A 25,216-nucleotide genomic window follows, 5' to 3' on the forward strand; every position below is an offset into this window, starting at 1 on the left:
AGTTGATCCAATACTAAATTCTCTGAACTAACACTGTAAGAATTATATGGTTGACAGTAAGGAAAATGACAAATTTGATCTGCAAGTGAAAGGGTTAACTACTAATGATCTAGACTTTGTGTTCGAGAGTCAGGGTTCAATAAGTCCCAGTTTAAAACTTAGGGAGGTCATTGTGTGTTGTGTTCTTGGACATGACACTCCTACAGTGCTTCTCTCTACTCAGGAGTAGAAATGAGTACTGTTGAATTGTCAGGAAAAGCCAATGAAAAGCCTGAGGGTTGCCTTGATGAACTAGCATTTCATGCACAGGGAGAAGCAATACTCCTATTTGCTTCATTGCTGGATGAGCTCTGGCTGAATGAGTCATTTGGTTTGCAACTTTACCTTCTTACCTACCTACTTTAGTTAGCTTAGACAACTATTTCAAAATTATCAAAATCCTCCTACCATGGTTTTTTGAGAAGTAGCTACAAAGAGGCTTGTAACAAATGCTCATAGGATTTTACATAAAACCAGACAAAGTCATTTTGAGCACATCAATACCACTGATTTTGTGAAAAGGCCTTTGTAAATTGATAATTGGGAAGAACAGCTCCTGTCTACTGACTGTCAACCAACTGTCAGCTGACAGATAATGCAGGCTGCTAGCATATCTTCAATAGGTTACTGACAGGTTACCAGCTGGCCCATACAAAAATTATTACTATTTAGACAACCAAGAGGTTTTTTCACTAAGTTATTCTTCACAATTACCTTTAAATTACATGGATTGGTATCTTTTCAGTGAGACAGGAGTTTGCATATCAAGAAGCCTGTCATCAAAGAGACCTTCAGAGAGAGGTTCAATCTACTGCTGAGGTGAATTTTGTGCCATTACATCTTTCATAAAATTGCCAGGAAACTTGAAATTCTCTTCAGTGTTTATAGACTGGAGTCTATTGGGAAGTAGGTCTAATTTAAGTGGGTGGCTTATTATAAACTCGCTGAGTTATTGATTTTTTTTTTCTCAATTGTTGGTTGGCTTCAACAAATACCATCATATAGTATGCATTTCTATGGTTGAAAAACTTAAGTTGGTAGATCTTTGAAACAGAAACAAAAGAGAACCATCAGTAGTTTGAGTAAATAAGTTTACTCTCACCTGTCTTTTTATTTCCTCAGCCAACACATGTAGAATGTTCAACTGTGCAGTCTCAAGAAGGAGTGTATTTTTCTTGCCCAGTGTGTCCAATTACAGTTTTAAAAAGTGAACTAGATACACATATGTCAGAATGTCTCTCTAAGGTATTTTATTTCATTTTAGAATCATAGAACTGTTGGTTTACCTACAGACTGGTTGTTCATCTTACTTCATGCCTGAATGATGGAATGACTAACTAACTGCATGGCTAATTGACCAATGAATAAATGGGGCTAGTTTCTAAAGGATCATTTTGCTGCACTATTGGGGTTATTTCAAGATAACTCAGTCTCATCAACTGAGTTGATAACCTAAAAAGAAAGTATACAGTATGAACAGTTCTTAAGCTGATGTTTCCAGCATTTTCCCTTTGTCAGAGTCCTTCATGACTCATTCTAATAAAGGGCTAACTCTCAAAGGCTCAGCTTTAAAAACTCTTTACAATGGATAATTTAAGTTATCAACTACGGTGAAAAACAAAATCATCTTGAACGATTGACTGACTTACTGACAAACTAAATGACAATTTATATCAACTGATTAATATATCACTTAATTGATTGATTAAAGGTTAATTTTGTAGATGGAAGGAATGATTAACTAAAGATTGACAGATTGAAAGTCTGACTAAATAATTTACCTCCGAGGTAAATTATAGAGTCAGTTAGTCCTGCATACATCATGATGATAAAATTCCTTTCTTTTCTTCAGCAATATCCTGATGAACCACTGACAACTTCATGTTCCATGATACACACCCTAAACAAGGATAAAGAAAAGGTTAAAGCCTGCATTGACCTGATCTGTAGGTATGAATTTGTTTTTGTTTCAAATGTACTTTAAACTTGTTTGAAAGTCAACTGAACTAAATGATTGAAATTAATTATCTTAAACTCAATTTATGTCAATGATTATAACTCTTCCATGAATCATGCTCTATTAGATACCTTGATAATATCTGCAAGAATCCAGAAGAGGAAAAATATAGAAAAGTAAAGCAAAGCAACAAAATATTCCAGGTAAGACTTAAAGGCATGTTTTAATTTATGAGTTGCATATGTTTCATACTTTGTATCTCAGTTTAATATAACTGGCACAATGTAGTTTACTGTGTAGGGCAATGTCATATGATGTAATTTACTCCCAATCACGTAAATACAGTCCCTTAAAGTTCTTACTTTTGATTTTTTTTTACTAAGGAACGTGTAGTGCCCATTAAAGGTGCCACTGAATTCCTTCTTGCCTGTGGATTTGAAGACAAAGTTCTCCCAGTAGAAGGTAAATGAAAACATTAAGGATTTCTTATGACAAACTCAATCTGTAAAACAAACCTGTCACCTGTAGAAGTTGGTGACAAATTACTTTCCCTGGCCACCTATTGTGTTTACTATATTCAGCTTGCTTTTTCAGTGGGTTTTGAGTTTCAAGTGAGTAATTTATGACTAATTGGGTCAGTGGTCATGTTACATCTTCTGATCAGGTGGTTCATTAGTTGTGTTCCACAGCTAGCAGACAGGTCAGAGGAAAGTATATTTATGATTTCATAAAGTTCTCTTTAAATTTTTTTATTAATTATACTATATTTTTTTTTTATTATTTCTTCTTTAGCAGATTCAGCAGAAAAGTTTTATGTTTTGCCAAAGGAGTGTTCTGACTGTGAACGATTAAATGTGTACAAAGAGATATTGACGTCAAGTGAAGCTTTGAAGGCAAAACTGGATCGTTGCTTAAAGGTATGTTGTTTCTTTGATCTTATTAACCCTTTACACCCTAGCATCAGTATAAATATTCTCCATACTGTTCTCTATATATTCCTTACACCCTAGCATCAGTATAAATATTCTCCATACTGTTCTCTATATATTCCTTACACCCTAGCATCAGTATAAATATTCTCCATACTGTTCTCTATATATTCCTTACACCCTAGCATCAGTATAAATATTCTCCATACTGTTCTCTATATATTCCTTACACCCTAGCATCAGTATAAATATTCTCCATACTGTTCTCTATATATTCCTTACACCCTAGCATCAGTATAAATATTCTCCATACTGTTGCTATATATTCCTTACACCCTAGCATCAGTATAAATATTCTCCATACTGTTCTCTATATGTTCCTTACACCCTAGCATCAGTATAAATATTCTCCATACTGTTCTCTATATATTCCTTACACCCTAACATCAGTATAAATATTCTCCATACTGTTCTCTATATATTCCTTAAGAGCCAACAAGGAGAATTTGTTTCACAGACAGCAGCTTCTTTAGCTGGTGATCATTTCCTTTATTCTCAGTATGTTACTGTGTGATTCTTGGGTGATATTTTAAGAGGAAATTAGATGCTAGTCATTCTGATGCCTGTTTCTGCAAAGAGATGCAGTTTGTATGAGTGAAAGATGAAGATGCACGTGTATAATGAACATGATTTTAGCCTACATGGAAATAGTTTGAAATGTGGATTAGTGGCTTAGAAATCATAAGAATGCTTGTATCATTTGGTGTTTATGAATTATAACGTAAAAAAAAAATCAAGTTACACTTAAAAAGAAATTGAAAGAGAAGCTGATATGAATTGAATAAAACACATTATGTTCTGTCAGGTTTCAATGATGGCCTTACAGCATATCCTTCTCAGTTTCTTTCCTTTTTCTCAATTTGTTTGTTTGTTTGTTTTTTTTGCTTTTTTATTTATGTTTGTAAGTTTGTTTTGTTTGGTGTTGTTTTCAACCTTGCAGGTTTACAAGCCAAGCAGCCAAGCACGTCATTTTGAGGTCCCCTGGGATTTCTTTAACAAGACAGCTGAAGAGGTCAAAAGTGAACAGATGGCAAGGTAACATAAGTTTTACTACAAATCCTTTGAAAAGACAGTCATCTGGTTGCCTATTGTTCTTCAAGTCAGATAATTCGTAGATTGGGTAATTCAGTATAATCGACTGAGTTGATAACGTAAATTGGCCACCGTTACCCCCCCCCCCTCGTAGATTATTTGTCTGGCTGGGAACGGCCTGCAAAGCTGCTATAATGGAGGGTTTTAGACTCGGGTAATTTCTTACACAAAGGGAATTCAAATGAATGTAATTACAAGATTTTATTTCCATACGTCGATCATTCACCCCTGGGGCAACCCAAGGGCATTTGAACTTTTGAAGATCGGTTCGTTCAAATCCACCTCCTTCCCCCCTCTCCCTCTCCCTCTCCCCCCACCCCGCCTAAGTTGATCGTCATTGTCATTTTTTTGTTAAAAGCAAGATGAGCAACTGTGGTTTTCTTTAAAACCTTTTCTTCTGGGTCGTCTGCTCGCGAAAATGAACTTTTTTATCTATAAACACCTCTATACTAAAAGATGAAATACGTCTATTTCGCTCGAAAGATGTGACGGTTCCGGTTCGAATTCCCCACCCCCACCTCACGGCACGGACAAGAGTCAAATGCGTTATTGTCTATGTTACACAATCATCTCTTGTTTTATTATGTTCCAGAACGGAGGAAGTTGAGAAAAACTCTCAGCTCAGAACTCGAGCTATGCGTGAAGCAGAGAAACGCCCATCCAAGACCTACCGTTTCACTTTGGTGCGGATACGTTTGCCTGATGGGATCATCCTTCAAGGTGCGTATTTTGAACCCACGGGTTTCTCTGTTCCACTTCAAGTGTATTCTATACTTCTTGTTCTCTCGTCTACAGGAACATTTTATTCCAGAGAAAAACTTCAGGACGTTTTCGAGTTTGTTCGGCAGTCTCTTGTGTCCGACTGGCAGCCTTTTCTACTATTTGAGGCTGGTAGACAGTTGAAAGATGAAAACGCTACCTTGGTCGACTTAGGCCTGGTAAGTAAGAAAAGGCACTTCCAAAAGGTTCGATTTGATTATGTCTAATTTTTAACTCTTTACTCTAATTGTTTCTTCATGGAAACCCGGCGCGAAGCTGGAGATTCGAAGAAAGCCCTTTTAAAAGACAAGAAAGGATAAAGGCAGAGAAAGGAAAAAGACAAAGATAAAAGAAACGTTCAACACGACTTCATTTCCCTCCCCTTCGTTGGGAGCTGAAAATTTTTCCTTTCCATGCTTGTCAGAGGTTAACAAAATCTTTCTTTATTAGGAGACCGAGACCATTTTTACTAAGGTGTTGTTATTTTTGTTATGCAGGTCCCAGCTGCTTTGGTGAACTTTAAGTGGGACCCAGTTGTTATGAAAGACATCGCAGCGGCACAAGGCCAAGTGGACGAAAATGTCTTCCTGAAACCCGAAGTGCTGTGCAGAGTACAGAACCTTAGCTAGAACATTATTTTAGAATTACAGTTGCGGATCTAGTGAAGGGGCCCGGGGGGCCTGGGCCTCCACTTTTTTCGGGAAAAAAAGGAATAGCAGAAGGAAGAAATGCCGGTAGGACAAGCAACAAAAATCCCCCCCCCCCCCTTTGTTCAAGGTCTAGATCCGCCACTGAATCATCAGTGATTTCATTTTAAAGCTGGAAGTTTTCATGAAAAAAGAAAACAAAAAGAAACGAAGGTAATAAAAATGGTAAGGTGCCCTTCAACCTTTACTTAGAAGCCCATAAAAGAGCCTGTTTGGATAAAAAGAGAATGTATTTAAAGTGAACGATCCGGGAAAAGGCATCGCTAGAAATACAAAGGGGTCCCCCTAAATAAGATAAAACAAGTATTCCTTTTCTAATATTGACACTGTATATAAATGAATAGCGTAAATAGAAAATGTCTTAAATGGCAAGAGGCCCACGAGTTGGCTGTTTACAAAGGGCAGGCGAGGAGTTGGACTTGGGACTTTGGAGGAGTTAAGTATCTGAACCTGGGACCTCCAGAATTGAATATACAGCGCGTTTAACATCTCAGCCACCCTGTGTCCCCTCGAGTTAAGTTCACTGTTCAGCAGCACAGGATGTAGTAGAAGCAAATAAAAGAAGTGTCAAAGAGAATATTGAATTTTAGTTGAAATGATTAATTCATACTTAGAAGGTGAACAAAGTACTGATTGCAACGCAAAAAAGTTCTGACTGTGTGATAGACTCACTGACTGAATGACTAACTGATCGATTGAATGACTGACTTGCGGGCTTATTGACTGACTTACGGTCCTATATTGCAATATCAATTGATGGAATGACTTACTTACCGACTGATTTATCGACGAGCTGATTGACATATTAGCCTGCTGTCTGACTGATTGACTGACTGATCAACCGACTCACTAACTGACTGGCATTTTGGCGTTTTGAAACCTTTATTACCAGGGTTGATTTTGGTATCACAGTCATATCCCAAAAGTGTTCCAAAATTACTTAGAGGTTCAAAAATTGCTACGAGTATCGTGTTTTAGTTCTGAAACGCTTAGTCACTTAGGAAATTTGAAATCTCTGAGGTGAGGTACTCGATGCAGTCGAGTCTGCAGAAAGCAGCAACGTCTTAGCGGTCACCCATGTTTTAAGCGATCAGCTGTCAAAGTCTCGATACTCGTACCCCCTGTAGCGTGTGGTAATTTTTGCTTCCATTAGGCGTTCACCTGTATCAAGCGTTTGTGGTCACCCTTGGCTGAAGGCCAGTTTGAATTGTCTTCCCCACCATTGTATCCCGTGTTTATCTCCCGGAACCAATGCATTTACTTTGCGGATATATTTCCTGAACGCATTGAAAATTACCTTTGTCCGTAGGAATTTAATGGCAAAGATCACGTGCGAACGAATCAAGTCGGTGGGAGAGTATAACGGAGTAATTTGTTTAATTATCAAATCGGTTGATAAAGTAAATTGGCCACTGTAAAGAGTTTAAAAGCTGATTTTTCAAGCGTTTGCCCTTCGAGAGAGCGATTCGTTTGCCCTTCGAGAGAGCGATAGGCAAAGGGTTAACGCTCGAAAATTCAACATGAAAACACCACGGTGGCTGATTTACTTTATCAACTCGGTTGATAATTAACAAAATTACCCCATTACGTGGGAACATCACGCAAGTCTTAAGTAAGTTTTGTTGTTGTGTTATTATTGTGTTTTTACGTTACGCAACCATTTTGTTGATTTTGTTTATTAGTAGATGCACTTTTGAGCGAGCCTTTGAATAAACTGTAAATTAAGGGATCAGTTATGGTATAAATTGGCGTTTTTATCGCGTTTGACCCCTATTCTGTGGAAAATGTATTAAGCTTAATACGGGTTCAATCATGTTTTCAATTGGGCGTACTTTGAACTTTCCGCCACTCCTGAAGCATGACTTTCGATTGTCGTCCTATGCGTTGGGACGGAGCCTTCCGTCAGGAAATGATTCATCTCTGTGCCAATGCATTCTAATCACGTTCTATCTGTTTATAAATCTATAAATTGAAGGCAGTTTAGTCTGTTATAGCTCTTGCCAGTGTGGACAACTTGGTGCAAACGTAACCAAAGTAAGTCATCTTTCCAAAGTGTTTCAATATGTTAGCCATGTGAGAACTACAGTACGATGAATGTTGTTCAATTTTTTTTTAGTTAGTTAGAACAACGATATCTCCGAATGTCATCACTCAAAAAGTGAGTTGACCTCATTTTGAAGTTAATCGATCTGGCATTTAATTAGAATTAGTTGCAAGTACACTATAATTTCACCACGTTTATATTCAATTATCTATATTCTACACATTTTTACCCACGTTTAGTAAGCGCGTTTAGAAAGCTACAATCTGTTGTAACCAATGTTTCAGTTCGAAACTACAACTCAATCGACAATTCAGTCCACAAATCAGTATACAATTGTCTGCAATTGGTCCACAAGATCTCTGCTACTTGCCGTCAACCCGCTGATCGAACTGTGATGCTGAACGCTTTCTTTTTTTTCCCAATCAATCCGTGGAGTTTGAATCGCCTACTTGCACTTGTTGAGATTGAGTATTCGCAACCTTTCGAATCCAAGCAATCACATAGGGTAGCTAATATAATCGCTCGCGAACTAACTGTTTCTGTCTCTCCCATATATTTTAATTGTTTTTGTTTTCACAGGTTCACCCACACACCTTTTACTATCAGGCCTGTCCCGATTGTGCTTGGCAGCTTTTGAGCAACTTTTGGCACTTTCGAGCAATTTTTTGCCCTTCTGAGGTATTTTTGAGCAAGATATAGGTTTAGAGCGCGAAAAAGTTGACAATTTCATTAAAAAAAAAGCTGACACATAACATATCATTTGACAGCGTTTCGCGGGCCTATTCCGATATTTATCTAATATCAATTAATATTATAACGGATAACCGGCTAAAATGACTTTCGGCAGGACGTCTTTAGTTCCGTTAAATATCGCCCGTAACTGCGAGCAACTCTTTAACGCAAGGTTTCAGACTAATTCTCTTGCCCAATGTTAGCAATTGTTGTGAATAACGATATCAATATAAAATACAAAAAAATTTAGGTCGCAAATTTTGAAAAGTAAGTAGCAATTTTAAGATTTTTGGCAATTTTTTTAGCAACTTTAGGCATTCCCAGTGAGCAAGTTTCTGGCGTTTAACGAGCACAATCCGGACGGGCCTAGTTATTGTAGGATTTTCTATACAAAGGCGTCAAACATGCGATCTATTAGAGCGTTTACGCGAATGAAAATTCGTCTGGTGTTTTTTCATTTTGATTTTACAACGTGTACTGTGATGTTTTGTTGGGTTGAATCAGCTTGAAGCAGAAATTTTGTTTACAAATTGTCTGGAATTTCTTCAGTATTTTGTCAGTAATATTTCATTTGCCATCTAATGAAACAATAGTACGAGCTTAGGAAATTTACTGACTTCAACTGGCGATTATACATTATATTCCGCAGACTTTGCTCAATACTTTTGATTTCAACTTAGTGGTCTGGCTGAGAAAAATTAGAGACAAAACCAAAGTAATCAATGACGACGGCCAGTCGGAACGAAGAGAAAAATTTCTAAGGGGTCCAAAAGAGAGCAGATGGCAAGTAAACTGCTCTGAAGCGACCATAGACAATAGCAACCGGGGGGCTGTCCTGGTGTACCGGTACACGAGGGAATTCCTTTTGTTTTCATAACCATACATGGAGTTATGACGCAGTTCGTTAATGTTTCCTTCTTTTGTGTACCGGTACACGAGGACACAACCGCAACCGGGTTGTCACTGAGTTGAGTTTTGCATTTGAGTGTTTGAGAGTTACTGGACCAATCACTAAGCGAAGAAGAGCAAAAGCAAACGACTCAGGATATACTTTTCACATTCACTGAATTGAAAATGAATCAAAGAGCCGATTCGTGTAACCAGATTTGTGCTTGTAATCAGCTTTCAATACTATTCTGATAAGAATCTCGTTTTCGAAATCTTACAAAAAACAACTTGAACAAAAATATCGGAATAGTTTAATTTGTGAGATGATCACTGCTATTATTGCGCAAAGTTTAACCAGGTTGAATTTGAACGACTTGTTACAGAGACAAAATTCTGTCGCACGGTCAAATAATTTTACGAAAGATTCTCCATCTTACACGCAACAAATTATCGTTACCACTTGCGACTTCCCTCAGTCAACTTGACTTTCGTGTCCTCGTCGCAAACCGCTATCGTGTTGGTTAATTAAACGTATTGTTATAAATTTGGTAAAGAATTGTTCGTTAGCTTTGCACGACTAGGAGAATTTAAAAAATTTAAATGGGAACTTTATTCATTCTACCGTCGTTTGATATTAGTTTACTCCCTAAGGTGTGATAGCAAAACAGCGGTGTAAAATCAACAGTAAATAAAAGAATACATGTGGTCCATAGAAGAAAGACTTTGAACGAAGTTGAGGAGGCTGTGTTTGAACAACCGCCCTGATGGTGCTTGAAATCATAACACCCATGGTAGTGACTAATTAACTTTGAAATGATTCGTAACATCTCCTATTTTTTAATGACAAAGGCCTCACGGTAATAATTTTACAACAACGTGTTTGAAAGACAAGCTTCTTACATCAAAAACTCTGAATATTCAGATATCCTTTATGGACACGTCGTCATCAAACAAAATATCACATGTAAGTATTCCTGAACTGCTCTCAGTATTTCTCGACACTTTATTTTGCCTTCCGTCTTACTGGAAGTCACATTGGCGACAAGGTACTGATTAAAAGCGGTAACTATGGTAAAACTTTGCTGGAAAGTCCAGTCGCAATCAAGCCACTCTCCGTCAAAGGTATCATAACCTCGTTCCGATCAAGCAATTCAATTCATATCCGTTTAATAGATTCACCTTGGTTTTTTATACTGACAAAATTAGTTGTACAAGGCAAGCTAAGTTTTTTTTTTTATTTCTTTCGGTAGACAAGGGATAAATTTAATGGGGTCCAGAGAGATATTCGGATTTTTATCATTTGTTTCTTCATTGATAAACCCGGTTACTTGTGAGAGGCCGAGATTCGAATCAGACGGTTGTTAATGTTCTAACACATATCATTATTAAAATGCAAATAATGTTTTCTCTATGGAATAGAAATTGAATTTTTGCAATCGCTGTTTAAATCTTTCCGGAATTTTCTCTACAGCAAGAGGAAAATTTTTTTATATTTATATTTGAGTATAGAGTGCATTTTGATTGTGTGTCGTGAAACTGAAACCAAAGTAATCACAATAACCAATCAAAGAAAAATAATATTTCAAAGAGCCAATAAGAACTCAAGAAACTGTTTTAAAGGCGGGAAAACGTGAGTGGGTCAGTTACGATTGGTTTTATTCTTGAATCTCATTGGTTGAGAATGTGGCGGAAGTTGCTGGACCAATCACGAATCGAAGTAAAGCAAAACCAAAGCAATCCTGGAGTATTTCCGACACTCAACTAAAAAAAATGAAACTGATCCTAACAGGCTCGTCCAAATCACACAGGAGAAATTGGAAACGCTGAAGTCTCTGTTCTTTTTGCGTTTGCCGCTGCTGACGTTAATATTTTCAAGTATATCTAGCGTGAAGAGACGAAAAATATTTCAACTACTTCTCAGTGTGAACAGAAAACTCGTTTGAAATTATCCGGCTTTCGGTTGCAATTTTAATTATTTATCTTGGCAGAGAAATAAAACGCTTTTTTCCATCGATTATGTTTGTATTCGGGCTACACAACATTAAAAAAAATCATGGGAACTTTAATGGAACGGAATGAAAACCATTGGTTAGTTCTCACTCAATACTCTGAACAGCCAAGAAAGGTAACTTTTATTTACCCTCACCACTTGGATAAGGATTTTTAGCTTGTTTTAAGGTCTTTTATTCATGAAAAGAAATGTATTTGATTGTGATCAAATCCACTTTTATTTAATTTGGATACAAAGGTTCTTTAGTCATAGAGCATGTCATAATTTCCGTAAAAGGTAGCACTTAAAATTATTGACGTGTACGCCATTACGAAACATGTCCATCTCGAAATGCAAAATTTGTAACAAATTAGGTAAATATCTTATCAATATATCCACACCGAAATCATAAAAGATACATACGTATAAGAGCTATTTCCCTCTCCACACGTAGATTACAATGGTACCCAGACAACATATAAGTTGATCGATAAAATCTTGCAGTAATATATCAAATGAACGATGAGTCTACTGAAGAGATCCTAAAGGAAATTTTTTTTCTTTCCAAGATTTTTTACCATGCTTATTAACATAAGAAAAAGAAACAAAAAGTGATAATTTTTTTCAATCTAGCTTGACATCGCGTAGGTTAAGTTGTCAAGTTTCCATCACTTTTGAAAAAACTTTAATTTCGATGTTCGTGGAATAATACGATGGAGCAAAGGTTTACGTTTTGTATTTTGATTGGCTCCTAAACCGCAGCGTGTAAACAGTTGACCCGAAATAAAACACAGATCTGCGTTGTCTCTGAAGAAACAGTTCAAAACTGAGGCACAGAAACAGGGAAACTGCTTTTTTCACCTCTGTACAGAATGTAAGTCTTTAAAAGTGTGCTCTCATTTTTAGGTGATTTTTGTAAACTATGCATTTTTAAAGCTGAAACAAGCTCAGCTTTTGTTTGTTTTGACATATACTTCCCCAAAGAAGAGTTCTTTCTCTGACTTGTGGTATTTCTCTGAAACTTTTCCCTAGAATATACTGGAAAATATTATAATCGAAGGTTTTCTGGCCTTTGCTTGACATTAAGCCAAAAATGAAGGACAGAGCTTTAAGTCTAAATGTTAAGTTGTAACGTCTGATTGAAACCGTTGTCAAGTTATCAGTGAGACCGAGGGACCTTTTTTTATACATCTTGTAAAACACAGAATTAAAAGATAGAAAGTGTTATAACTCAATAGCTCCAGCCATTCGTAAACATCGGTAACCTTTAAAACAATTTGATGTTTAAATCGTATTTAAAGACAATTTCCTCCCCAAATAATTGTTCACATTCAGCCGAAGAATGATAAGTGTTTGCACAGGTAGCTTGTCAGTTTTTCCCTATAAACGGGTACTTTGGAAATATTGTGTGTCCTTCTTAATTCATTTTATATGGGAGTTGACGAAATTTTAAAATGAAAGAGATGACTTCTCAACATTACTTCAAATGATTCAACTATTCATACACGCAAGACGGACATACCATGTTCAATTACAATAAATCTGTCTTGAAAATTCTGTAATTTTCCGGCTTCTTTTGTCCTTCGTGTGTGTCCTGACATACAGTGAAACACGCAAAATTATTAGCTTTTTTTTTTCCAATTATTGAGATCTGGCACTCTAACGGAAGTACGAAGACAGAAAACAAAGACCCGCCAAGTTAGAAACGTATAGGGTATTTATGATTTTCATCGAACATTTCGTCGCATGAATAGACGCGGAAAAAACTGAGCTTCTAGCAGATGTCTCAGAAGGTACATTGCAATAAGTGACAGTTCGAAAAATCCATACAATGACCAACTTTCTCGTTTTAAATTAAGAAAGTTCATAGCAAGGTACAAAGAAAGTCTTGGTTTAGTGAATGTTTCCCATCAAGTTGTTTTTTAAATGTAATTTTCCCTTAGAAAGAGTGTGATCGTTACAGAATCACCGTAGATATGTCAACTTCTTTAATTTTAGCTTTAGTGCGAATGAATTATTTTCAATTACATCTTGTCAATCAAGTACAGATAAGGCTTTTGGATCAAATAATCTGTGTACAATGACTTTTGACGTAAAGGTCGATAAAAGTCATTTCCAAGCCTATTGTCTTTAAACTGAATAATGTGTTTATTGTACTAAGTGTGAAGCGTTTGATGCAACAGTAAGCCTTAAAAAGTGACGAAAAGTTTTCGATAAATGCCGTGAATTTCGTTTTGTATTCTTGTTTCTTTTTTTTTTTTTGTACAATTCGTATTCTTAGTCAAAAAAAGAAATCGTATTCTGAAAAAACCTGAGAAGGTTTTTTATTTCTTCTTTGGTGTAGTGTTGCATTATAACAGGGAACATTTAATTCCTAAGGCAACCTAAGCAAAACCTTGTTGAAATCACAGAAGCGGCTCTTTCTAAATATAAAGCTTTTACTGACGTCTTCTAAAATATCGCTTACCGTCACTTTCAGTTAGGAACGAGATTGATCGTACCCTTTTAAGAATGAGTTCTACTGAAAAAGCTTTGATGTTCACCAAGGGGTATTAAAAATCTAAACTTCCCAGGTTACATAGTGGCATGCTTAATGGTTTTTTTCCATTGTTAAGATATAATTTCTTCAAGAGTACTTAAGTTACTACCCTCTAAGGTCGTAAAACTTTAATTTTTGTTCAACCTTCTAAGAAGACTGTTACAGGTCCGTTTTATCAGAGTGAACTGATCAACTATCTTCATTCCGCTGTGAATCAAGGTGAGCGGTGAATATGGTTTCAAAATTTGATCAGAGATAACAATGGAAATCGTTGATAATCTGAATCTTTAGAGAGAAGTGAATACGAGCTTATCACTCCCGTCTTTGAAGTTTTAATCGCTATCATACTTTCCTCTATAAATATAATTTACCTTGATCACAATACCTGGAAATTACAAAAATCAGAAAAATCAGAAAACTTGATCTATGCGTCCATGTTAACTGATCGTATAATATCATTTGGCCATTACTGAAGAATCTATGAAATGGCGAGTTTTTTTTTTCCAAAAAGCCTTGGTGAAACGAAGAATAATATATGGAAGCATATTCAGTTTTTCATATCCTAGAAATTAACCCTAAATCTTAAATTAACTTTAAGCAGTCCGTGGGATAATTTCAAATTATATTCAAGTTATAGGCTCGGCGTCAACTTTCTCGCGAAGATTTCGTAAGTAATAACAACTAATATTACAAATAGCAGTTAATTCTCGCAAAAGTGTGATGAGTGGTGCACAATACTTTTGGCAGTCTTTTCTGGACCAAAGCAGTCTCGAGCTAACATGGGAGGTTTATCATTGGAAAAAAAAGTGCGGTCATTTTACGGAATCGATTCATACCCTTGACTTGATAAGTTCTCTTTAATAACACTTTGAAATAATTATTGCACATTTCCTGGTCCAATGACGAGAAGATTGAAACTTTTTAAATGAACTATCTGTGGTATTCAAAATCAATGAAATCAATGAAAATATTTCCTATTCTAAAAGCTCTGGTAAATGAGTTACGTTGTCCTTTAAATGCAACAATTCCAAACAAAATCACCATTAAGTAGAAATGGCATTCCAAACCATAAAATTAAGAAAACATACTGAAACCAATTCGTTTTTATTATCAAATGTTTTATGAGTCTTGATATTCAGCTAAAAATATCTTCCATGAAATAAATTTATTGAATCTATCTTGTCGACTGCCATTGTTCCTCGCTTTAAACGCAAAGTTCGCGGAGAGCGCAAACTCTTCATTTGTAACGATGCATCATATTGGACACAGCTCAGATATCAACAAGTGATGCGTAGATCAGACTTAATGCGGCTCTTACCATCTGAGATGCAATCATTTCCTTTAAAATATAAATTCATTAGAGCCATAAGTTACTAGCTAATATTGAATTTATGCTTTTAAAAGTTGAAATTCAAAAAGGTTTTTTGATCTATTTCAACAAAGCATCCTAACTCTTTGTGTCGTAGATTTACTTAATAAGAATCAGATCTTGAGTCTCAACAAACAAAACGTGGACAGAGTCGTTCGAAGATTGACAGGCCTGTAAGTTAACAGGTTAACGAGTTCTTACCTGACAGAGAAACAAAAGACCTAAATTGCGTGGGTCTGGTCTCAAAACCTTCGACGTCAAACTTAAACCGATTTGCTGTCTAAAATCAAAATACAATTCAAAACTAAAATTTTTAATTACTTTCGTCCACATTAAACAATTTTACGATTTATAGCAAGCTTCCTGAAATTTTTTAAAACTAATTAGTTCTGAATGATGATTTTAGATATATGAAATTAATATGTTTGCATCGCGGTGAAGAGATGAAATTAAGAGATCCTCGCAGCTAAGAACACTACTGAAACGAGTAGTTGAAAAAAAATTTTTTTTCAGGTCCTATTTTCAACTACTAATTAGTTCTGTTTGAACTTTTATTAAACTTGGTGGGGAATCGCTTGGGGACTGATCTTCTTCCAGCTACTAAATATCTATGAGAACTTCCAATTGCATTTGGACGATATTCAAATATTAAACAAACAGAGATGTTTACAATGCTCTTATGCCATGTATGGTTTAATTATCACCGGATCTTCCTGTATTGCGATGAAGTATTTGAACAACAAGGCCAATTAATACCAAGGGCCGGAAATTGCCTTCCCATTGTATCCAATTGAATCTTCATTTCCTTTACATTGTATATGGCATGTTTCTAATTTCGCAGTGGCCCACTTGCATTTTGTTGTGAGTGACGCTAACGTCTAACCTCTCCAGCTCTTCTTCGAGGATTCTGGTGAGTTTCAGTTCCAAACTTGACATTTTTAAATGACTTGCATAAGCCTTCACAGCACCTATAATTCGTATTTGCACTCAGTATAGTTTTTCGATAAAAAGATGTATTCATAATCAGTTCTATTTTATGCAAAGGCTAAGGAAAAAGTAGTAAGAGTCCTTTATTTTACTGGCGTAATTGTGAGAAAAATTATTTGAAAATTTAATTAAAAACCCTCGTTTTTCTACGTGGCAAAGATAAGCCTTTACAAATCTTAAGCCGACAAATCATGTAGGGGTTTCGAAAATCAGTGAATTTTAATGAAAGACTCGTTTCTAACAGAAGAGCGCAGCATGTACGGATTTCCAATTCAAGATGATATACGAGTCCAATCATATTAGTCCATTTTTAAATGTCCACCGGTAGTATTTAATGACTCTGTTTTGCGAAATTCCCACCTACGGTGTAAATCAGTTTTTTGAGACTAGTATTCTGTTTTCTGTCTTTTCAATATTTCCTTTGTGTGTGTGTGAGTTTTTTTTTTCTTTAACAATTTCCAATGGCCACCAAATTTCATGTTAGCAAATTCAAATTTATTCTGTCTAAGAAGGCTGTTACATGCCGTGGCTTAACTGCACTTATCTGGGAGGCGAAGGGAGGACAAGTATTGGGTTAAGTGGGAGTTTGAGTTTAAAGAAAGAACAAGATCAAGATTTTCATGAGAAATCCACTCAGATTCCTTTAATTATGGAAATTTCAAAGTTTTCTGTCAAAATGGACTTTCGTATCGTAAAGAATTTCCTATTGATTCGTGCGTGTTTTTTGTTTCCTGCCGCTAATTGTCCTAAGGATCTCATTTTTATTTTACTTTTAACTACTTGGTTAACCCTCATAGGATGGAGAGACAAATAAACAATTCAAACTGTTCTCATTTTGATTTCAGTTCCTTATTTGTAAAGACCGCTGATCATACCCATCATGGATCCTGGACTCCTTCGCATATATTTTATGATTCAAGAATTTCTCAAACAACCAGGTCACGTGTGGTGGCAGATGTCGCTTGTACTGACCATGGCTTACACATTTTTTGTCAGAGAAAGGTTGCTGGATCACAATATTTTTGATTCGTATCCAAACCCTTTGCCTGCAGTCAAGCGACGCTGCAATGATCCTGTGTTGGGTGAGATTCCACAATGTTTGTATTTTCCACCACATAACTGTTGCATGCAAACAAATTTGAGAGGATAATTGAAGGGAATTTATTTAAGTTTCTTTTGCGCGGGCTTTTCTTTCATTTTCTCTTAATCTGATGGAAACTACAGGAGGAGACGTTATCGATGTTTCTCTTTTCATTGAAGATAATTTGTCTCTTACTCGGTGGAGAAGAGTCTTTTACCATAAATGTTCGATTTTTTTTCTCCGAAAAATCTCAAGTTTATCTTCTAAAACGATATAACGGTTGTACAACTAGAATAGAGACCGAATAAATATCATGATGACAGATTTCACTTGAAGCGTCCTATAATTTTTTTTCACGGTAACAGTGATTAGTTATTACATTTGATCTGATTTTTTTTCTTTTTTAAAATCATGTCAAAGAAGAAATTCATTCTTTTCAATTGTCCTGTAACTGTTAGTGTATGTGTGGTGGTTTTTTTTTTTTTTGGCATGGTTTGGAAAGCGCTTCAAGAAAATTGATCTGTTATACAGACCCCATCCTTCACTGTTTCTTTTTATGCGTCAGTGAATTCCAAAACATTTTCCTCCCACTCACATTCGTAAACTTAGCACAAAAAATCATTAATCACTAAAAAAATATGCTATCATTGCAGGGGAAGGATACGTTGGATGTTTTGAAGCATCAATGCTGACAAACTATGGATTTGATGAACAGAGTTTAAGTGTAGTAACTCCCGAGGCATGCATTGACAAATGCAAAACTAACATGTTCACGTATGCAGCCTTGCTCAAAGGAAAAAAGTATGTAACTTTGCATTTGATAATCATTTTGACTTCTGCTGTCACTTGCAAGACTCGACCGACTAATTTTCTCGGATTTCTCTGACGTTGGTGACTTCTTTTCCCTGAATCGTTTAACAAACTTCCACAAGTCAATCTAGTTTTTGCTCCCTTCATCCGAAGCTAACAGTACTTGTTGTTCTCGAAGGATAAATTCAAGGCAAATTATGCATATGTTTGAGCATTTCCCCTTTTTTCTTAGATGCTATTGTGGTATGGGCTATGAAATTAAAGCAAAGTCCAAAGAATGTAAATGTCGCAGGAAGTGTAGCGGAGACAAAAAAAAGCGATGCGGTGGATCAAAACACACCTCTCTTCATAAAACATGTATGTTATAAAATAATATTCAAGAGTTCTCTTTGGCTTGGCCATCATGAGTTAAGAGCCATTATACCATGCGTGCATATGAAGACGAGTTAAACCGAAAGTGTTTTTGTAAATTGCAACATTCCTTTTGTTCTTACCAAAATAAAGTTGGGAAGATTTATCAATATTTTGGGCCGTTTTAAATAGATTTGCGCGCTTGTTGAATATGACATGGTTATAGCATAATACGGGCCTCGTTGGCCACTTATCATGTCATATCCAACGCACGTTCGTGGAATAATTATTTGATATTTAAAGAATATCTATTAACTCTAAGAACGCCAATTTATATATCTATAAAAAATGGCTTCCTCCCAATAATCTGATTAGATATTTCACCCACAAACCATGTGCACTCTCATGAAACAAGAGGTTTCAAATAATTTCATTCACTTTGCCATGGGACCAATTCAAGACTTTTTCTTTTTGTCTAAATTTTATGCTTTTCCTTTTCTTTCCGCAGATTTCTGTACACAGAGAATGAAAGCAGCTCGGACAATCGATGGAACATGTAACGATCTAAACAACACAGCCGCTGGAAGCAGGTTTTACCGGTTTGGTAGGAACGTCCCTCTAGAGTACACCTACACTAACTCAACCCGTCTCCTGAGCCCCGATCCACGGATTTTGGCCAGAACGTAGGTTTCAAGATACACTCATTGTATTTTTATAGAACTCTTTTATTTCCTACCCTTCGTGTATGCGATTGTACAAAACTGACTCTGGGAATTTGGTGAGATGACAGGGGGGAGCGGGTTGGTTAAAAGAGGAAAAAGGATATTTAGAGACAAAAAGGTCCACATGAGGAATCAAGGCTTTTTCCTTGTTTCTTCTTTCCACCCTTATTGACGTTGAATAAAATTAATTTTTTCCTCCGTGGTGCAATTGCACGCCTTGACCTACGCTTGCGCAAGCTGCCGTGGCAAATGATCATCTTGGGGATTCTCTAACCCTAAAAAGCTTTTTTCAGCTTACAATTCTGACCAAAATGGTTAAATCTTAAATGTCTTAAATCAACGAACAAGAAGTGTAAGAGAGTTTAGGGTTGAATTTTGAAATAAACGGTAGCCCAATGGACTGGACTCTAGATGAAAAGATCTGATTTCGAGCCCTGCATGGGTCATCGTGTCGTGTCTTTGGGGATGATACTAACTCCCCGAATACCTTTCTCCACACATTGCCTCTCTCCATTTAGGGGCACCTAAATCAGAACCAGAAAACTGTCACGGAAATCTAAAAAATTGCCAAAGGATGACCCTTCGATGGGTTGGCATCCCGCCAAGGGGTGATTAAAATACTCATACTTGCTTCATGCTCCTTGAATGGGAACAAACTCCGACAGGTGGAATCCTCCGTCTTGTAAGCCAATTTTTCCTTTTTCTTATCTATTAAACTGTAGGCTATTACAGCGAAAGAAGTTTCTGGAAGTCCCTTGGTTAAATTTGCTTTCAGCAGCTTGGGTTCAGTTTATGGTTCATGACTGGTTTGACCACGGAACGCCAGTTACTGAAAATAAGATCAAAATTCCTCTGCAATCTAACGACTCACTGTACTCAAGAATGAAAGGTTAGTATCACTATATTGATTAATGTGTTTATAACTTTACATGCATTAAATTTTATAGAATTTATTTCCAATTTTCAGTTAATGAAGACTATCATATTTCAATTCATCTTGAAAGCGTCGATTTGTAATGTCTGATTGGGAGTCCACAATACTTTTGTACGATTACAGATTGTGTATCACTGCTTGATTTTGCTGCCACTTTGCTCAATTTTGGAAAATATAAACAGTAAAATAGCACTAAATAAGGTCAAAACTTGTGGAAATATTTTAAGTAATTTTGCTAAAGCCCGTGACCATTCCTTTCACCGAAAAAAATTTTGCAAATTCTATTTGAAGATCAGCTGTGGCTGAGTAGACATGCCCATAACTCCATAGTGGCGCTAGCACAACGCCTGAGGTTCCTTCATAGGTCATTCATTTCTTATTAATAATAATAATAATAATAATAGTTTATTATTACATTTATACAGCGGCATATATATTACTCTATAGCGTTACACAATCTTGAAAAAAGAAAAATCAAAGAAATGCATAGATAAAAAATAGGTATTTACAAAGATAAAAATGTAAAATGCATAGAAAAGAAGAATAAACAAGTAAAATAATAAATAATAAATTTCTTCAAAGATTCAGCCGAAAATTTAGCCCCTGTCCTTCATGTCACCGTGTCCGTGCAGGGAATTTTAAAATCCGCACAAATGATACGTATTTATTTTATCTGTTTCATTTTTTAAGATGTCTTTCATTTCGAAAGTGTTAGATCATTCTCGTTCTGTGAGAACTGGCACTAAAAGAATTTACTTAGAAATCCAACCACTCTCAATAGTCTGTTAGATTTACCTGACCCTTGTAAGTGGACATCACTGCAAATATTTCCCGCTCTTACAGTCATGAAAGTTCTTCGGACGAAGCCAGACTCGTGCAGAGAAGATACTGACCCACCTATTTATCAAAATGAAGTCACTCACTGGTGGGACGGCTCACAGTTGTACGGCAGTGACATAGAAACGCATAAGCGAGTCCGTTCCTTTGCTGGTGGAAAGCTGATTGTTGATGATAACGATGGTCTTCTACCTGTGGATCCTAAAACCAACATTGACGTCACTGGTAAGACCCTGGTAATACATCACGAACGACATTCGTTGATAATGTGCCTTGTTCAAATATTTTTACGCGAGCTAATCTTTTCGGGACTTAAAACTCATCATTTGTAACCGCTCCTTGTTTGTTGCTCGCCTCGTCCTTGTTAGTTAAGAGGCATTGCACCGCAAAACTAATTGTACGAGCCAGACATTTAACACTCTACTGGCCGACAACTTCTCACAGGACACTAGTGATAACTTCCGCTAAAGTTGTCTAAACATCAGTCACTACTTCCGATAATTAACAGTCCTTCTTGGGACTACTCTCATCTGAACGACCAGACTGTACGATCAAATGTTTTGCATGGGTTAAACCATTTACTAAGTTTTTTTTGAGTCCCATCATGCAACTGAAAACGTTTTCCAGGTCAAACAGGATTAATCAAACGAAGACTTGATTTCCTGTATTCGTCTCAGGTAGAAATTTTATCTCTAGGCATCGGTTTGATGTAATCGACCCAGTTTTCTTAAGCACGTCCAAACATTTAGTTGTCAAGCTTCCTTAAAAATTTTCCACGCTTTCCACAGAGAAGTGTGGTGAGGGAAAATTATTTCGTTGAAGAAAACAACTCAATTTACCATCGCCAGAACTCCTAACAGACTTTCAGCGTATTTGTAGAAGGGAGTTAAAAGAATAAATGTCAGCAAGGACTGATAGGGTTCTGTCTAACAGTAGGTTTGGGTTTCAATAAACACTTTTCGTTTTTATATGCTGCAGACAGCGTGACATGCCCCTGGGATGATAGGAATTTGTCTTGTACGTATTTCTTACCTTACTGTTTTATGTATGCAGGATTCTCCAAAAACTGGTGGGTTGGATTAAGTATCCTGCACAACCTGTTTACAAGGGAACACAACCGAATCTGCGATATGCTTTTCAAAAATCATCCTGATTGGACAGATGATCAACTTTTCCAAACAGCCAGGTACCGCCATATGAACCTTACAACCAATAAATGTCTGTTATCATTACCATGAAATCACAGCGAAAACAAGTCGAACCCAGAGTAATTTATTTTAATGGGAGGATAGTCATATAATTTAGAAAGAGGGTGGGGGAAAGGAGGTAAGTGGCACAATACCGATAATACTGCATAAAAAAGTATGCAATGGAATTTATGCTGTAGAAATGATTGAGCAAACACAGAATTACTGGTCAGGTCTTGAACAAGCGCCCTCCCCTCTCCCATTCCTGTGATAAAGAAATGTATCCCCCCCGATCCCTTTCCCTCTGAAAAATGTTGGGGCACATTCTCACTTATTGTGAGACTCCACTGTTAAACCGACACTAATGAAAAAAACTTCATTTAGGGATACCATTATTTATCATTTTCTTTTTTTTTTAATTTTTATTTGAAAAACGAATTGTTTTATCTAGTCTTATTTTGTTTGCTTGGTTTTTTTTTTTTTTTTTTTTTCAATCAGGAGTGACATTAACTTTTTTCGTATCAGGCTTATCAACACGGCTCAAATAGTTAGAATCCACACTTTGGAATGGACCGGTGCAATACTGAACACGGACTTCATCAACGAGTCGCTGATAGCTCAGTGGTACGGTAAAGTTAGTCCACGAGTTAAAAAGATATTGCAGAGCATGAATATTAGTATCGGCGCCAACAGTATTCCGACGCACGTGAATAATCCACCGGATTACAGAGGGGTTCCTTTTTCTCTGACGGAGGAATTCGTGTCTGTTTACAGAATGCACTCACTGTTACCGGATACAATTGCCATCCGTCAGATGAGTACAGGTGAGTAAATCATTTTTTTTTGTCACTTCAGGGATCGTTTATTATTTATCGCCGGAAGGGGAGGGGGAAGGATTGGGGGGGGGGGGGAGGGTGGGCCCATAGGCCATATATAACGAACCGTAGCTTATATGACACTATACGATTCGTACGTCACTTACCACCGCCAACCGGAGCTGTAACAACTGAGAACAAAATGTAACTGCTAACTATTTTGTAGACTTAATCAAAGGATGGTTTGAATTTCGAACCGTTAACTTCTCAAATAACAAGAATTTTGCTCGAAATCTTGAAGAACTGCATTATTTTATTCTGATTTTTTTTTTAGGTAGTTATAACGGAAAAAGGTACAGTCTCCCCAAATATTCTTTCGACCACGCCCGAAGGGTGTTCGACGATAACCCATTAGATGATGTTCTGTTTACTTTTGGAGTGGAGAAGTCAGGGCAACTGGTGTTGCATAACTATCCAACAACACTCATGAACCTGAGGATACCAAAACACCAAAAAGGCGGACGGGTAATACAACACATCGTTTGTATGTTTGTGTGTTTTCTTTACCGAAATAGTCAAAATAAACCCACAAAAAGGATTTCTCTTCCACTAAATGTGGAATTGAAGCTAGGCTAGAAGAGAATTTCAGTTAGAATGTGAATATCATGGTCCGAATCTCAGAAAACCATTTTGTTATAGGCTGCTTTGTTAGTCATACAAACTAGGCATTTCCACGTGTTCACTTTTTCACTGAAGTCTTTCAGTTCGACGGGTGATGAGGCTATAATTAAAAAGAATTTCACCAATGGTAATTCTTCATCAATCTATTTCTGATGGAAAAACATTAAATTCAAAGAGTTTCTGGAGAGTTATTCCTTATATCTAGCACCTTTCCTTGTATTAAACTTGGAATTGTACCCGAGAGTATCAGCTGTTCCCCCTTCTAAAATGTAGGGATGCGACTTTTCAATTAAGACACTATTTGATGAGCAGACTTTCTTTTATTTCGTCACAGTATAGAAGTATATTTTTGTGTATCTTTTCCCTTCTTTTAGCTCGTTGACTTAGCAACCATTGACATTTTGAGGGACCGCGAGAGAGGGGTCCCACGGTACAACCAGTTCAGACGATTGCTGAACCTTAGTACACCAAAAACATTCGAAACACTTACAAATGACTCCGTAACTGCTGCAGAACTCAAACAGGCCTACAACGGTAACATTGAAGATGTCGACCTTCTGATTGGTTCTTTAGCCGAAGCGCGTCCTGACGGATTTGGGTTTGGGGACACCCCGTTTCAACTTTTCCTGTGTATGGCCAACCGTCGTCTTAAAACCGACAGGTATGTGTTGCCCACAGGCCCAACGTTAGCTTTGCGATTCGATAGTTTACAGTTGTTCACCTCCATGACTTTCCACATAAAAATTCTTGAACGTACCGTGGATGAATGTGCATGGTAGAGTCCTCACCCAAAGTAAAAAGTAATTACCTTGACACCAGGCCAAAAGGAAACTCTTCGCTACGGATTAATCAATTAAGAATTGTAGACAACTTTCTTTACCACACCGAAATTTCTAAGGCGAGGCTGAGTTTCTAAATGCTAAGTTTAATCCATCCATGGCTCTTTGGAGATAAGCGATCTGATTTGTTTTCAATTTCGGTGTATTTCTAATCTATTAATGATGAAAGAGGCAGATAATTTAGAAAGCGTTTTCTTTTTTTTATATCAGCGTTTTTAAAGGGCGAATTTCTGATCTTCCGAGCGATTTTCATCACGGAAAACTGAAGACGAATCTTTCCCAACTTCAAAGAGTTTGTAACTTGATCAGTTTGACTTTTAAAGACCCAAGATCATTTTTTTCCTAAAAGACTGTTATTTTTCCTCACCAGGTTTTTGACAATCGATTACAAGGAAGAGTATTACACTAGAGAAGGTCTGGACTGGGTTGAATCATCCACCATGAAAGATATACTGCTACGAAACTTTCCTGAAGTGAGCGGTCTAGACAAAGCCATGAAGAATATTACAAACGCGTTTTACGTGTGGAGTCAATAACAAAAAGCGGTCTTCTCCTTTACAACTAGCCAGATCCCTCTAGCTCTTCGGTAATCTGTAACTGTATTAATCTCAAACTGATTCATTTGAAACTTCTCTTACAAAATTGATGTCCTATCCTGTGAGCATGCGAAAACCTTAGACCGCCAGAGTTTTTTCTTCCTTTACTAAAAAAAGAACCGAGGCTACAATGGTAGTTTAAATCGAAGGAAATTAATTAATGTAGTAACTATGTAGTATGTTTCAAAGTTCATAATACTAAGGCAAAAATAAAATGTAGCTTTTCAAGCATTCCCTGTCTTTGGGATGGTTTAGTTATAAGTGAGTTTCA

At 36.7% G+C, this 25,216-nt stretch overlaps 2 protein-coding genes across 9 annotated transcripts in view; both read left to right on the forward strand.

Moving 5' to 3' along the window:
- LOC113668123 (UBX domain-containing protein 6) overlaps positions 1-6,120 on the forward strand; it is a 7,644-nt gene extending 1,524 nt beyond the window's left edge. The window contains exons 4-13 of one of the 2 annotated variants that reach the window (XM_089197047.1): positions 785-858; positions 1,162-1,284; positions 1,892-1,989; positions 2,124-2,199; positions 2,380-2,458; positions 2,789-2,913; positions 3,926-4,020; positions 4,670-4,797; positions 4,873-5,015; positions 5,334-6,120. In XM_089197047.1, the coding sequence (XP_089053173.1) occupies positions 785-858; positions 1,162-1,284; positions 1,892-1,989; positions 2,124-2,199; positions 2,380-2,458; positions 2,789-2,913; positions 3,926-4,020; positions 4,670-4,797; positions 4,873-5,015; positions 5,334-5,465 (1,073 nt within the window). In that variant the 3' untranslated portion in view covers positions 5,466-6,120. The remainder of the gene's footprint in view (positions 1-784; positions 859-1,161; positions 1,285-1,891; positions 1,990-2,123; positions 2,200-2,379; positions 2,459-2,788; positions 2,914-3,925; positions 4,021-4,669; positions 4,798-4,872; positions 5,016-5,333) is intronic. The other variant, XM_089197048.1, reaches the window with a different exon arrangement.
- An 810-nt stretch (positions 6,121-6,930) lies between these two features.
- On the forward strand, positions 6,931-25,176 carry LOC113668097 (uncharacterized). 7 transcript variants are annotated; one of them, XM_089197040.1, is made up of 13 exons: positions 6,931-7,155; positions 15,947-16,015; positions 16,938-17,174; positions 17,827-17,974; positions 18,216-18,340; positions 18,843-19,017; positions 19,779-19,945; positions 20,834-21,052; positions 21,881-22,013; positions 22,540-22,838; positions 23,164-23,354; positions 23,885-24,171; positions 24,720-25,176. In XM_089197040.1, exons 3-13 carry the CDS (start codon positions 16,973-16,975, stop codon positions 24,883-24,885), a joined length of 2,112 nt encoding a protein of 703 aa, XP_089053166.1. In that variant the 5' UTR covers positions 6,931-7,155; positions 15,947-16,015; positions 16,938-16,972; the 3' UTR covers positions 24,886-25,176. The 7 variants fall into 7 exon arrangements, with proteins under 7 accessions (XP_089053166.1, XP_089053168.1, XP_089053171.1 ...); XM_089197039.1 differs by lacking the exon at positions 6,931-7,155 and adding an exon at positions 13,782-13,955; XM_089197042.1 differs by lacking the exons at positions 6,931-7,155; positions 15,947-16,015 and adding an exon at positions 7,465-7,577.
- Positions 25,177-25,216: the final 40 nt, after the last annotated feature.

Source organism: Pocillopora damicornis, chromosome 2 (assembly GCF_964200805.1).
Source record: "Pocillopora damicornis chromosome 2, jaPocDami1.2, whole genome shotgun sequence".
In the NCBI taxonomy this organism is placed as follows: Eukaryota; Metazoa; Cnidaria; class Anthozoa; order Scleractinia; family Pocilloporidae; genus Pocillopora; species Pocillopora damicornis.

What these genes read in the sequence shown, in the direction of transcription:
- LOC113668097 (XM_089197040.1), top strand. Translation starts at nt 16,973, where the DNA reads ATGGATCCTGGACTCCTTCGCATATATTTTATGATTCAAGAATTTCTC. An exon ending in GCCTTGCTCAAAGGAAAAAA is followed by an intron (nt 17,975 to 18,215) that starts GTATGTAACTTT and finishes CTTTTTTCTTAG; the next exon opens with ATGCTATTGTGGTATGGGCT. An exon ending in CAACTTTTCCAAACAGCCAG is followed by an intron (nt 22,014 to 22,539) that starts GTACCGCCATAT and finishes TTTTCGTATCAG; the next exon opens with GCTTATCAACACGGCTCAAA.